The 13,891-nt window shown below is 43.1% G+C and overlaps 1 protein-coding gene across 5 annotated transcripts in view; it reads left to right on the forward strand.

Annotated features, from left to right (window-relative positions):
- The window catches only part of CPSF6 (cleavage and polyadenylation specific factor 6), an 86,450-nt gene that overhangs the window by 26,117 nt on the left and 46,442 nt on the right, over positions 1–13,891 (forward strand). For 2 of the 5 annotated variants that reach the window (XM_053716818.1, XM_053716822.1), the window contains 4 exons: positions 3,689–4,175; positions 4,251–4,381; positions 12,647–12,800; positions 13,214–13,408. In XM_053716818.1, coding sequence (XP_053572793.1) covers positions 3,689–4,175; positions 4,251–4,381; positions 12,647–12,800; positions 13,214–13,403 — 962 coding nt within the window. In that variant the 3' untranslated portion in view covers positions 13,404–13,408. The remainder of the gene's footprint in view (positions 1–3,688; positions 4,176–4,250; positions 4,382–12,646; positions 12,801–13,213; positions 13,409–13,891) is intronic. The other 3 variants (XM_053716819.1, XM_053716820.1, XM_053716821.1) reach the window with 3 other exon arrangements.

Raw genomic sequence — 13,891 nt, forward strand, 5'->3', positions numbered from 1 at the left:
GAAGGACAGGCAGGACCTGTCTTCAGTTCTTCTGGATGGGCACTTGATGCTGGATCATATGGGTCCGGGGGTCCTAGAGGCTGGAGTTGAGCTTTTCATTCCGTTTTTTTTTTTTTTTTTCTGGACTAGGAGACTTTGGGAGTCTTGTCCCGGTATTCTTCGCAGTGTCATACACAGCTTTCTTGATCTTTTTATTCTGAGAGAATACACGGTTTTCTCTACCTGGATTTAGGAAGAAGGTTATCTTTCCTGTCCAAAGCGGTCCAGTGTAGTCTGGTAGTTTCCTCTATGGAACTAAAAGGTAAATTATTAGAATCAGGCGGCTGTCGCTGTATGTTAATTCAAAATCATGCTTGTTTAAGCAGGTCTGGTCCTTAGGGACCGTTTTTCTTTCGGGAACCTCGCTTCGGTCCTCAGATTTGAGATCTGGGGTTTTAATGTGACAGTAGCCTATTTCTAGGTGTTGCGGTGGCGGCGGCTCCCGAGTCTTGACGTTTGTTTTTTCCAGCGTCTGGGGTTGTCACCAGGTTGGATCCTTTGGATGCGGTTTGGTCTTTCAGACAAGAAGGCTCTTTGCTTTAGAGCTTACAAAGTTAGATTCACTTCATCGTGTTCTGCCCTCCAATTCACCTTCAGGTCCTAGTTGGCGCAGTGTGAATTCAGCCTGGGCCGAGTCTTCGACATGGCCTGGGTTCTTGACTCTGCCTAGAGTCTTTGTGGTTTACCAGTTGGGGACTTTTCTCCTAGTCCCCCGGGCTGTTTTGTCTTGGTCTCTTCCCTGTCAGCAGGGAGAGAGTGGTTTCTGGGGTATGTGAATCAGGATTTTCCTTCCAGTCACCCCTGGGGTTTTTTTTTTTTTTTTAAGTCGAACATTTGGCTCTGAGGTCTGGTCTTGACAGCAATCCATTCTCTGAGCGTGCTCTTCCGGAACGGATGTTCCTTGCGATCATCCGTTTGATCTATCTATCCAGAACTTTTTCAAATGTGTGTCTGAGACTGCAGATCGAGTTCTCAGTTGAGGTCCACAGGACTAAGGGGCCAAGGGGATTATTTCTGGGCCTAACAAGCTGTCAGCTTGGAGTTTAAATTCTGCTGTGGCAGTTTTCTTACTTTCGAGGAGGTCTATTTTAACCTTCTTTTCGGCTATGTCACTTTTTCAAGGATGGCTCGATCCTATCTGGAATGGGCGTGTCTGAGGCGGTCTCTCCATTTTTGTCTGTGGGTTCATAATCACGGGTTAGAGGCTTGATGTCTTGAGAGTTCCCTTGTTGCAGGGATCTACCGGGTGAGAGTCTCTCTTCATCTGGGATCTTTTCTTCCGGGGCGAATTGCGAGGGATCGCTGGGACCTAGTTGAGAGAGGGTTTTTTTTCTGAAGGGTTCAGTCCTTTCCTTTAGCTCGTTCCTGGTTCCTCATCACCTATTTTAGGCGTGGAGGACTCCCTCTCCTTTTGTCGGGAGAGCGAGCTTGTCCGGTCTCTTCTCTGGATCCTTGAGTTCTCTTCTTCCCATCTAGAATGAGCTGGTGAAGGGCTTGTCTAGCTAGTTCTTGTTCGAAGGGGTAACCTGCCAGGATAGCCTGTCGGTTGACTTAGCTGCCTGGCATGCAGAGTTTTCAGATGGTTACCAGCTGTGGTTACTTTCTCTGGTATGCTCTTTCGCAAGCAGTTTTCGCTATCAGTTTGTGCTCCAGTTCCAGAGATTGATTGATCTTCCAGGTATTAGTTGTGTGTGCTAGGACTCCACCTGCGACAGGGCAGGCAAGTCCATTCCTTGCTCTATTTGGGGTTGGTTCTTCCTTCAGGAGTTACATCAGGTTTCCTTTGCACCTGTTCTGGAGGTGGTCTTTGAATCTTATTCAAGGACCTATTTCGTCTGTAGATTGTCTTTCTACGTGTCATAGATTCCGGTGTTGCAATTTGCAACACATTCTTCTTATTTGTGGTCTTCCCTTTAATAGGGCTATCCAAGTTTTTCTCCCTAAGAAGGTCATATTGTCCAAATGGGAAGAGGTTCTTCCTTTTTTGGTGAATCTTTCCTTGAGGTTCCATCAAACTTCATCAGAGTAGTCAGTTTTTACTTTGTTGTTCACATCTGGGGTGTGCAAGGTTTTGGAAGCTGATTATCTTCCTCCTTGTTAGTAAAGGAGTGTTTTTCGCTGGTTCTAGGAGACCGCGGGACACGAGCCTCCTCAGAGGTTTATGGCTCAGTTAGAGTGCAGTGACATTTTTTTTTTGGGGTCTGACATGAGATCCTATGGTTCTGGTTGTTGGGCTGCTTGGTCCTCCTAACATTCTTATTTTTTTTAGGACAGCAGCCTCCTGAACGAATTACGGCTCATTCCACTAGGGCTGTGGCTTCCTCATGGGCATTCAAAAATGATGCTTCTGTTGAACAGATTTGCAAAGCTACAACTTAGTTTTCTCTTCACACCTTTTCCAAATTTTACAAATATGATACTTTTGCCTCGTCTGAGGCTGTTTTTGGGAGAAAAGTTCTTCAAGCAGTGGTGCCTTCCGTTTTAGGTTCGTTCCCTGTCTTGTCCCTCCCTTTCATCCGTGTCCTATAGCTTTGGTATTGTATCCCATAAGTAAGGGTGAAATCCGTGGACTCATCGTATCTTGTAAAAGGAAATTTATGCTTACCTGATAAATTTGTTTCTTTTACGATACGATGAGTCCACGGCCCACCCTGTTTTTGTATGACAGGTCTTTTATTTTTGTTAAACTTCAGTCACCTCTGCACCTTGGCTTTTCCTTTCTCTTCCTAACTTTGGTCAAATGACTGGAGTAGGAGGGAAGGGATGAGCTATATATACAGCTCTGCTGTGGTGCTCTTTGCCTCCTCCTGTTGACCAGGAAGCGATATCCCATAAGTAAGGATGAAATCCTTGGACTCATCATATCGTAAAAGAAACAAATTTATCAGGTAAGCATAAATTTCTTTTTCATTTCCTTCGGTATATGGAGAGTCCACAGCCCCCGCCCATGTTCTGCGATGGGCGGCCCCCAAAATTATATTTGTCTTCTGGCACCTTTTATACCCTGATATTTCTCCTACTGTTCCTTGTTCCCTTGGCAGAATGACTGGGGGATAAGGGGAAGTGGGAGAGATATTTAAGCCTTTGGCTGGGGTGTCTTTTCCTTCTCCTGGTCGCCAGGTTCAGTATTTCCCAGCAGTAAGGAATGAAGCCGTGGACTCTCCTTTATACAGAAGGAAATTAAATTATCTGGTAAACATAATTTATGTTTTTTAATTTAAAACAATTCTTGTCAGTGGGGAAAAATGCAGGTGTATGGAAGGGAAGAATTAGATTTTTGTGGCTTTGATGTATAAAGCAACATCAGAGTGATAACTGGTTTTGCATAATACATTCTGAACATTGCACATTTGATATATTTAGTCATGGTTAGCTGTTGTGGCGAAAATAGTGTCACCCAGACAAAAAAAAATGTGCACCTCCCAAAACTATTCTAAGGGAAGAGTATCTTATATATTATATTTCATTTAAATTTAGTTGGTATATTGTCCTTTTTTATACAAATAGGGATAGGGTTTTACAAATTATTTTGAGATAGATTTTCAAAAACAATGCTGTGCTTGTTAAAAATATTGCATGCTTCTACTCATCTCATGCTGTGCCATTTGAAATAAATTATGATACAAGTAATTTTATTTTATTTCTTTAGCTGGAATAACTCCACCAAGACCCCCCATGTGCCCACCAGGTCCTCCAGGACCGCCTGGCCCGCCACCACCTGGACAGCCAATTCCTCCACCATTATCAGGACCGCCAAATCGTGGTGAACGCCCACCACCACCAGTTATGTTTCCTGGGCAACCATATGGTCAGCCCCCATTGGTTCCACTGCCCCCTGGTCCTCCTCCCCCAGTTTATGGTCCTCCTCCTGGTCCACCACCTCCACAGCAAGGTCCCCCGCCACCCCCTGGTCCATTCCCTCCTCGCCCACCGGGTCCCCCAATGGCACTTGGCCCTCCTCCCCATTTACCAGGCCCACCCCCAGGTGGCCCACCACCAGCTCCTCATGTCAATCCCAACTTCTTTCCTCCTCCCGGTAATCCTGGTATGCCTTCATCAGACAACCGTGGGCCTCCTCCATCAGATCCATATGGACGTCCGCCACCCTATGATAGAGATTACGGGCCCCCAGGAAGGTTAGTTTATTTTATTTTATTTGTCTTATTTTAATTTTTAAAGTCTGCACTTTGTGTTAATTATTTTACCCTAAGACCTGTGTATTGCAGAGACATGGATGCTGGCCGAACCCCATTAAGTGAAGCAGAGTTTGAAGAAATAATGAATAGGAACAGAGCAATATCGAGCAGCGCAATTTCAAGAGCAGTCTCTGATGCCAGTGCTGGTTGGTTAATTGTTTTTGTAAATTTGATCACTAGCTTTTTTTAATTACAAACTGAGCAAATGTTTAGGGTCAGAACATTTGAAAGGAATAGGATTTGGTTGGAGAATGAACAGCAATAGCATTTTTCTAAGGATTCTAATTGTGTGTTTCATAGCTTGTAGGGATGCACCGATACTAGTACCTGCAAATACTGAGCATTTGCATGAGTACTCGTGCAAAATGCTCCGATACCTAAACCAATACTCTAATGCAGAGTAGGCGTGCCTACTCTGTATAGTTACATCGCTGTGAGGGAGGGACGCAACGCGAGGTAGCTTCTGCCCTTAGTGCGCTTCCAGCACATTGCTCCCTAGCGCGCCTTGTAATTATACCAGGAAATGGAAATGATGTCACGCCAGCCCTGTCATCATTACAAGGTGCGCAAGGGAGCAGTGTACTGGTAGAGCACTTACGATATTGTAACTGGGCTACCATAGAACTGCTGAGAGATGTGCCACTGCAAGGGTTGTTTCCCCCGGAGTCTGCAAAAGAGAGAAAAATTATGTACAATTGTGCAGCTACCTACATAAGCACTAAAAGTGATCTGACACATTAGGTAGGAATTATAGCAACGAGTGAAAAAATATATTTAAATGAGGAATTAAACATCTAACACAAGCTTATATAAAAAGGAACATGGTTTTGCTAGGGCTTCTCCCTCACATGCTGCATTCCTTTATTAATCAAGACTGGGAGATGCAGAACTTCCTTCTCTTTATTTAATTCCACAAAGCAAACTGCATACAAAGCACTTTGATTACAAAATAAGAGCTCAGTTTATTTCAGTATCACTGTGCCAGGTTTGCAGTTTTGCATCAAAGCAGTCTTGTTACCAATTTAATAAGGGAATGCTGTCCCTTTGTCTAATAACTTTGATATTTGGGGGCTTCCCGAGGGGTCCTATCCCCCTAGATAGGTTCCTAACTAAGGCCATCAGATTGGGCTGTGTTGGTTCGGTCACAGGAATATTGTAAACAGCAGGTTCAGAGGGAGGGAGAGACGGCTATGGGGAGGGAGAGACGGCTATGGGGAGGGAGGGAGGGAGAATGAGACGGCTATGGGGAGGGAGGGAGGGAGAATGAGACGGCTATGGGGAGGGAGGGAGGGAGAATGAGACGGCTATGGGGAGGGAGGGAGAATGAGACGGCTATGGGGAGGGAGGGAGAATGAGACGGCTATGGGGAGGGAGGGAGAATGAGACGGCTATGGGGAGGGAGGGAGAATGAGACGGCTATGGGGAGGGAGGGAGAATGAGACGGCTATGGGGAGGGAGGGAGAATGAGACGGCTATGGGGAGGGAGGGAGAATGAGACGGCTATGGGGAGGGAGGGAGAATGAGACGGCTATGGGGAGGGAGGGAGAATGAGACGGCTATGGGGAGGGAGGGAGAATGAGACGGCTATGGGGAGGGAGGGAGAATGAGACGGCTAGAGGGAGGGAGGGAGGGAGAATGAGACGGCTAGAGGGAGGGAGGGAGAATGAGACGGCTAGAGGGAGGGAGGGAGAATGAGACGGCTATGGGGAGGGAGAATGAGACGGCTATGGGGAGGGAGAATGAGACGGCTATGGGGAGGGAGACTGAGACGGCTATGGGGAGGGCGGGAGACTGAGACGGCTATGGGGAGGGCGGGAGACTGAGACGGCTATGGGGAGGGCGGGAGACTGAGACGGCTATGGGGAGGGCGGGAGACTGAGACGGCTATGGGGAGGGCGGGAGACTGAGACGGCTATGGGGAGGGCGGGAGACTGAGACGGCTATGGGGAGGGCGGGAGACTGAGACGGCTATGGGGAGGGCGGGAGACTGAGACGGCTATGGGGAGGGCGGGAGACTGAGACGGCTATGGGGAGGGCGGGAGACTGAGACGGCTATGGGGAGGGCGGGAGACTGAGACGGCTATGGGGAGGGCGGGAGACTGAGACGGCTATGGGGAAGGGAGTAAATTATCAGTAATTGGTATCGTACTCTTACTCGGTCTTAAAAAATAATGGTATCAGTGCATCCCTAATAGCTTGTCTAAATAATACACCATTAAAAATGAAAAGTTATTTTAGTTTAAAGAGATATGAATGCAAGACATAAAGCTAGTGTAAGCTTAGGAGCCAGGGCCTTTTTTTGTTCAGCACCTAGGTAGCGATTGGTGGCTATATTTAGACACCAATCAACAAGCGCTACCCAGGTGCTGAACCAAAAATGGCCTGGCAACTAAGCGTATATTTTTGCTTTTTCAAATAAAGATACCAAGAGAACGAAGAAAAATTGATAATAGGAGTAAATTAGAAAGTTGTTTTAAAATTACCTGCTCTATCTGAATAATGAACGTTTAATTTTGACTAGACTAACCCTTTAAGTATAGAAAATTTTAGCATAGGTAAGGATACCCCAGGCAGCTATTTCAAAGGTAAAGGCGCTATTTGTAAACCATTTAACACTCCAGCTGGGACAAAAATGTGTAAGATTCTAAGTAAGAAAATTCTTTAAAGTAGCAATATTCAGTTGATCCTGAACTGAACATGTATAGTGATTGGTAACTACAACCACACTGGGCTTCTGATTGGCTCATTGGTTGTGTTAAGCTCTGGCCTAGTAGTGCACTGCTGTTTAGTAGTTAAATTGTAACCGTTGTGTGGGTTGGCAAACAATAGTGCAATAAAAAAATGCTCTAAATTTTGTTATAGCCTTTCCCTATTATAGCTATACCCGCATTTGTGGTGTTGGATACTTTTTCACAATTGGTTATTCTTTTTCAGAACTTACTTGTGCCATCCCTAATGTTCTCTTTTCCAGGATTCGTCTCAGACTCATCTGTTTCTTCCAATTCTCTTCCCCCACCCATCTCTCCTGGCTCAAAATTTACCTCTTGATTCAGATAGGGCATGCAATAAAAAATATAAAAAAAACAAATTACTTCCATTATTAAAATGTGTGCAGTCATTTTTTTATATGTGCACTTTTTGAGGCACCAGCTCCTACTGAGCATGTGCATTCACATTATATACGTATCTATTTTGTGATTGGATGGTGTCTTTCACATGAACATAGAAATAGCTTAAAAATGTGTGAGAGAGAAAAAAACTATCTTTTAAATTTTAGACTTTTTTAGTGCATTGTATTTTTTTATGCATCTGTTGAATTCTACTGTATTTAATGGTATATAAAAGTCCTTTAAACTCCCTCTTCCTGTTTGTATCTTTAATCTCTAATTCAGGGGTCGACAAATCTGATTAAAATTTTGGAGCCCGAAAGAATTTCTTTAATGACACGGTGAGCCCACGGATCATCTAATTACTATTGGGAATATCACTCCTGGCCAGCAGGAGGAGGCAAAGAGCACCACAGCAAAGCTGTTAAATATCACCTCCCTTCCCTCCAACCCCAGTCATTCTCTTTGCCTATGTTAAGAGCAAGGAGGTGGGTTTGGAAGAAGATTCTTCAAGCAAGAGTTTATTTTTCAGCAGTACAAGTTTGTCCTGGGGTGTAGCTGTAGCCCATGTCATTCTCTTCAGTAGTGCAGTGGTGGCTTTCAAGCAATGGGAACTTGTGGGGTACAATCCTCACTGCGCCACCCATGTATTTAATGCTGCCCTAACATTAAAAGCCTGAGTAAGATTACATCTGTTGGGACTCATTTATCCTATCGTGGGTTATAGGACATGACAGGCAGTTTGTGCAGGCACTGGGGACGTGAGGAAGGAACTATAGAATTAGTTCACTTTTATTTTTCAGCTTATGGTGGTTTTACTTTCCCAGCAACTTTAGTTTCAAAATTAATGTTGGACGGGAGTTTCTGGTTGTAACGACCACGATGGGCGAGTCTGTTTTTAGAAGCAGCAAAGAATTTGCGCGCTTCCTTTTATCCCTACTCGGTTCCGGTGTGTTGGAGGTGCTTTTCATATCTGCGGTTCCGCTTTCTGTGTGAAGTGTTCTAAAAAAAAGAAAGCGGATACCGAGTGTAGCAGTTCTAATTGAGTCCGGATTCTTCTACTAACAGGAGTTGGGCAGTTATCTAGTCCAGCGGTTAACAGGGCAGGTAGGCACCTCAGCAGGGCTGGCTGAGGTGTAGAGGCTGTCTGGGTTGTTATAAGACGTTTTTTGTGTCACATATAAGAAATTACCCCAAGGTGGAAGGGGCAATTTCCACTTTAGCTAAGAGAACCACTTTTCCCATAGAGGATAGTTGTTCCTTTAAAGATCCTATGGATAAGAAGTTGGAGGGGTTGCTCAATAAGATGTATGTACACCAGGGTTTACAATGGCAACCTGCGGTGTGTATTGCTGCAATCACTAGCGCGGCGGCATACTGGTTTGATGCGTTGTCTGATTCTATTCAGACAGACACTCCCCTTGAAAAGATCCAGGATAGGATCAAGGCTCTTAAGTTGGCCAACTCCTTTATTACGGGTGCTTTTCTTCAGGTTATCAATCTGGGAGCAGAAATTTCTGGGTTTGCCATACTGGCCCGCAGAGCCTTATGGTTGAAATCCTGGTCTGCGGATGTGTCGTCTAAGCTTTTGGCGATTCCTTACAAGGGTAAGGCCTTTTTTGGGCCGGGATTAGCTGAAATTATTTCCGACATTACGGGAGGAAAGGGTAATTTCCTCCCTCATGATTAGAGGAATAAGCAGAAGGGACGTCAAAGTTATTTTCGTTCCTTTCGAAACTTCAAGGGTAAGCCTTCCTCTCCCTCTACAAAGTAGGACCAGTCCATGCCTTCCTGGAGGTCCAACCAGTCTTGGAACAAGGGAAAGCAATCTAAGAAGCCCGCTACTGGCACAAAGTCAGCATGAAGCGTCTGACCCCGATCCGGGACCGGATCTTGTTGGGGGTAGACTTTCCTTCTTTGCTCAGGCGTGGGTTCGGGATGTTCAGGATCCCTGGGCGGTGGACATCGTGTCCCAGGGATACTAACTAGAGTTCAAGACCTTTCCTCCCAGGGGCAGGTTTCTGCTCTCAAGATTATCTGTAGACCAGATAAAGAGAGGCGTTCTTACACTGTGTTAGAGAACTTTCCGACCTGGGGGTGATAGTTCCTGTTCCAATGCAGGAACAGGGTCTGGGTTTTTACTCAAATTTGTTTGTGGTTCCCAAAAAAGAGGGAACTTTCAGACCAATTCTAGACCTCAGAAGTTCCTCGGAGTTCCATTCTTCCCTTGGTTTAAGAGGGTCAATTCATGACAACAGTAGATTTAAAGGATGTGTACCTGCATGTTCCCATACATAGAGACCATCACAAGTTTCTGAGGTTCGCATTTCTAGACAAACACTTTCAGTTTGGCTCTTCCATTCGGCCTTGCCACAGCTCCCAGAATTTTTTCAAAGGTTCTGGGATCCCTGTTGGCGGTGCTCTGGTTGAGGGGCATTGTGGTGGTACCTTATCTGGACGACATCCTGGTTCAGGCGCCATCCTTTCAACAAGCGAACTCCCACACAGAGATGTTATCCTTCCTGCGCTCTCACAGATGGAAGGTGCATCTTGGAAAGAGTGCCTTAACTCCAGCTACAAGGGTAGTGTTCTTGGGAACCATAATAGATTCCCTATTGATGAAAATATTTCTGACAGAGGTCAGAAAATCAAAGATCTTCGACTCTCTTGTCTGGCCCTTCAGTCCTCTCCTCGGCCGTCAGTGGCTCAATGTTTGGAGGTAATCGGTCTGATGGTAGCTGCCATGGACATCATTCCGTTTGCCTGTTTCCACCTCAGACCTTTGCATTTATGCATGCTAAGACAATGGAACGGGGATTATGCGGATCTGTCTCCGCGGTTACATCTGTATCGGGAAACGAGATTCTCTTCTTTGGTGGTTGTCTCAGGAACACCACTCCCAGGGAACCTGCTTCCGCAGACCCACCTATGTGATTGTGGCAACGGACGCCAGCCTGCTGGGATGGGGAGCGGTCTTGGACTCTCTAAAGGTTCAGGGGACATGGACTCGGGAGGAGTCTGTTCTCCCCATAAACATTCTAGAGCTAAGGGCAATCTTCAATGCTCGTCTTCAATGCTCTCAGCGTTGCAGTGTGATTCCCCTTATCTTATTTTTCATTCTGATAAGGTAGTCCTGCGTACTAAGTTAAGGTTTCTTCCTAAGATGGTTTTGGATAGGAACATTAATCAAGAGATTGTTGTTCCTTCCTTCCTTGTGTCCTAACCCTTCTTCTCATAAGCAGCGTCTGCTGCACAACCTAGATGTGGTGCGTGCATTGAAATATTATTTACAGGCGACTAAGGATTTTCGCCAGTCTTCGGCTCTGTTTGTTGGTTTCTCTGGGAAGCGTAAGGGCCAGAAACCTATGGCTACTTCTCTTTTTTTGTGGCTGAAGAGTATAAATCGCTTGGCCTATGAAACTGCTGGACAGCAGCCTCCTGAGAGGCATTCCTGGGCATTCAAAAATTAAGCTTCTGTGGAGCAGATTTGCAAGGCTGCAACTTGGTCCTCTCTACACACTTTTTCCAAGTTCTTTAAATTTTATACTTTTGCCTCGGCTGAGGCTTCCTTTGGGAGAAAGGTTCTTCAAGCAGTGGTGCCTTCCGTTTAGGTTCCCTGTCTTGTCCCTCCCTTATTATCTGTGTCCTCTAGCTTGGGTATTGATTCCCAATAGTAATTAGATGATCCGTAGACTCACCGTGTCTTTATAAAGAAAACTACATTTATGCTTACCTGATAAATTTTATTTCTTTCTCGACACGGTGAGTCCACGGCCCGTCCTGTTTTTTAAGACAGGTTTTTGTCGTATTATAAACCTCAGACACCTCTGCACCTTGTTGCTTCCTTTCTCTCCTTTTACTTTGGTCGAATGACTGGGGTTGGAGGGAAGGGAGGTGATATTTAACAGGTTTGCTGTGGCGCTCTTTGCCTCCTCCTGCTGGCCAGGAGTGAGTGATATTCCCAGTAGTAATTAGATGATCCGTAGACTCACCGTGTCAAGGAAGAAATACATTTATCAGGTAAGCATAAATTTTGTTTTAGGAGCTGGACGTATTTTTAGGAGACAGGCAATGGTATTTGTAAATTATATCTATGGAGAATAACCCAAAAAGTTTGGAGCTAGGAGTACAATTCTAGGAGCCAGTGGCTACCTGGCTCATGGGTTTGTCTAGCCCTGCTCTAATTTTACTCCAACACTTTTAGTTCATTGTACTTTTATATTGATGAAAGCTAATATGTGTTATGTTTGTGTTTTGATCTCTCTAAAACAGGGTGGATTTGATTTAAAGTCAGAGCGATTTCAAATTATGGTTTTCAGTTTTAGATAAACTACTTTTCAGATTATTTTTCCAGTTATATCAGACCATTACTGATTTGGTTATAAATCTTTAGATATTCATAGATAGATCATTGAAATTAATTAAAATTATTAGGAGGTAAACTACATTCAGTTTAATAGGCTACTCATATTTGATTAACTTTTCAGCTGTACTTTATTGGAAGGAGAAAAACTATTACCTTACCCAACATTTTTCTTTCATGATTCAAATAGAGCATGCACTTTTAAACAACTTTCCAATTTACTTCTATTTAATTTGCTTTGTTTTCTTGGTATCCTTTGTGGAAAAGCATATCTATATTGGCTCAGTAGATGGGAGGCTAGCTGCTGATTGGTGGCTGCACATATATTCCTCTTGTTATTGACTTACCAATGTGTTGTTATCCATTGTTGAAAAGCATACATAGGTAGGCTCAGAAGCAATGCACTACTGGGATCTAGCTGCCTTTTTAAGGTCGGTTTCGCAAATCTGTTTATTTGGTAACATTTTTCTGTGAAGAAAGGCATGTTATTTCTGCAGACACACATTCACAGTTTTGAGAACTACAAAAACAATAATATGAAATAATATCTTCAATGTTGAAAAATTGCCCAAAGTAATCTTATAGAAACATTTTGTAGAGCATTACATTGTGAATGATTTAATATAATTAATTTACCAAAAAAATAAACATTACAGCCATGAATATACAGCATCTTGCTATAGAATTTAAAAACTATCTATATTTTAGGATAAATAACTTAGGATAAATAACTTAGTTTCTATTTAAGACACATAATCTATCTTTATTTATAGATTTTTCCTCAAAAAGCATTTTATTTAAAAAAAAAAAATCTAAAAATTCTGATTTAAATAAAAAAGTTAAACTTTAAAAAAAATCGAATTATATTTTAGAGCAGAGAGGAGAAAAGGCAAGAAAAAAATACATTTTTGTAGTCTTAAAATGTAATGTTTCTTTTCTAGGTGACTATGGAAGTGCGATTGAGACGTTGGTTACAGCAATTTCTTTAATCAAACAGTCAAAAGTATCTGCTGATGACCGTTGCAAGGTTCTCATAAGCTCTCTGCAGGACTGCTTGCATGGAATAGAATCAAAGTCTTATGGTTCTGGGTCTAGGTAATGTAGCTCTGTGTGTGTTTTTAATGCAGTCATTTGGTTTTGAAGTTCATATAACCTAGTAAATATATAAACCATCAGATTTTTGTATTCCTTTGAGAGTGTAAGCTTAGTGCTTAAAAGAAAAACAAATTCTTGTTAATGTCTTGTGTGAGGTACAACTTTTCTTGAATAAATTGATAATTTGATACGAACAGCAGCCATCCACTAAAGTTCATATAAAATTATAGAATAAAGCAGTTTCAGTTAAGAGACTGCTTAATTTCATATCTTTGACTTTGTAACCATTCACATGAGTGTTCATCTTTTGTTTACTTCTTTTTTTTTATTTTTTTAAATGATAGAAAAAAGTACAGCTTTCTTGTGAAAATTCTTAGTTTAAAGTAAGAATTAATAGATACATTTCCTTTTAGAAGGCGTGAACGTTCAAGGGAAAGGGACCACAGTAGGTCTAGAGAAAAAAGCAGGAGGCACAAATCCCGTAGCAGAGATCGCCATGACGACTATTATCGGGAAAGAAGCCGGGAGCGGGAGAGACACCGTGATCGGGAGCGGGACCGTGATCGGGAGCGGGACAGAGAGAGGGAGTATCGTCACCGTTAAAGCAGGTGAGTTTTTTTGTGACAGGACAAAGTAGTTAAACATTTTCAGTAAGAAGAAACAAAAAAATGCAACTCCAATACCTACAAATACTTTTTATAAAATACTGGAGAAATTCTAAATATCTAGGTAAGTAAGCTTAATTGTTTTTTTCTTTCTCTTTTTTTTATTTAATTTAGTGTTTTAGAAATTACCTTCCCCCCCCCCCCCCCCCCATTGCACTTTCAGTAAGTACTTGCATATTCTGTAGCTGTAAAAGGGGGTCCAATGAAATGTAAGCTTAAAGACATTTATACTCTTATAGAAGACCACAGGAAACCTACTTATAATAGCTTACAGTTGTAGGGGGAAAAAAAATAACCACAAAATGTTGGATGACTAATTGGGAGGTTGTGGTGTAGTTACTGTGTGTCAGGGAGAATATGCTAGCTAAATAAATATTTTTTTGGATCGGTTTAGGTCCTCTTAAATTTGAGTATAACAAAAAATTA

The sequence above is a fragment of the Bombina bombina genome, chromosome 6, assembly GCF_027579735.1.
Source record: "Bombina bombina isolate aBomBom1 chromosome 6, aBomBom1.pri, whole genome shotgun sequence".
NCBI lineage: Eukaryota > Metazoa > Chordata > Amphibia > Anura > Bombinatoridae > Bombina > Bombina bombina.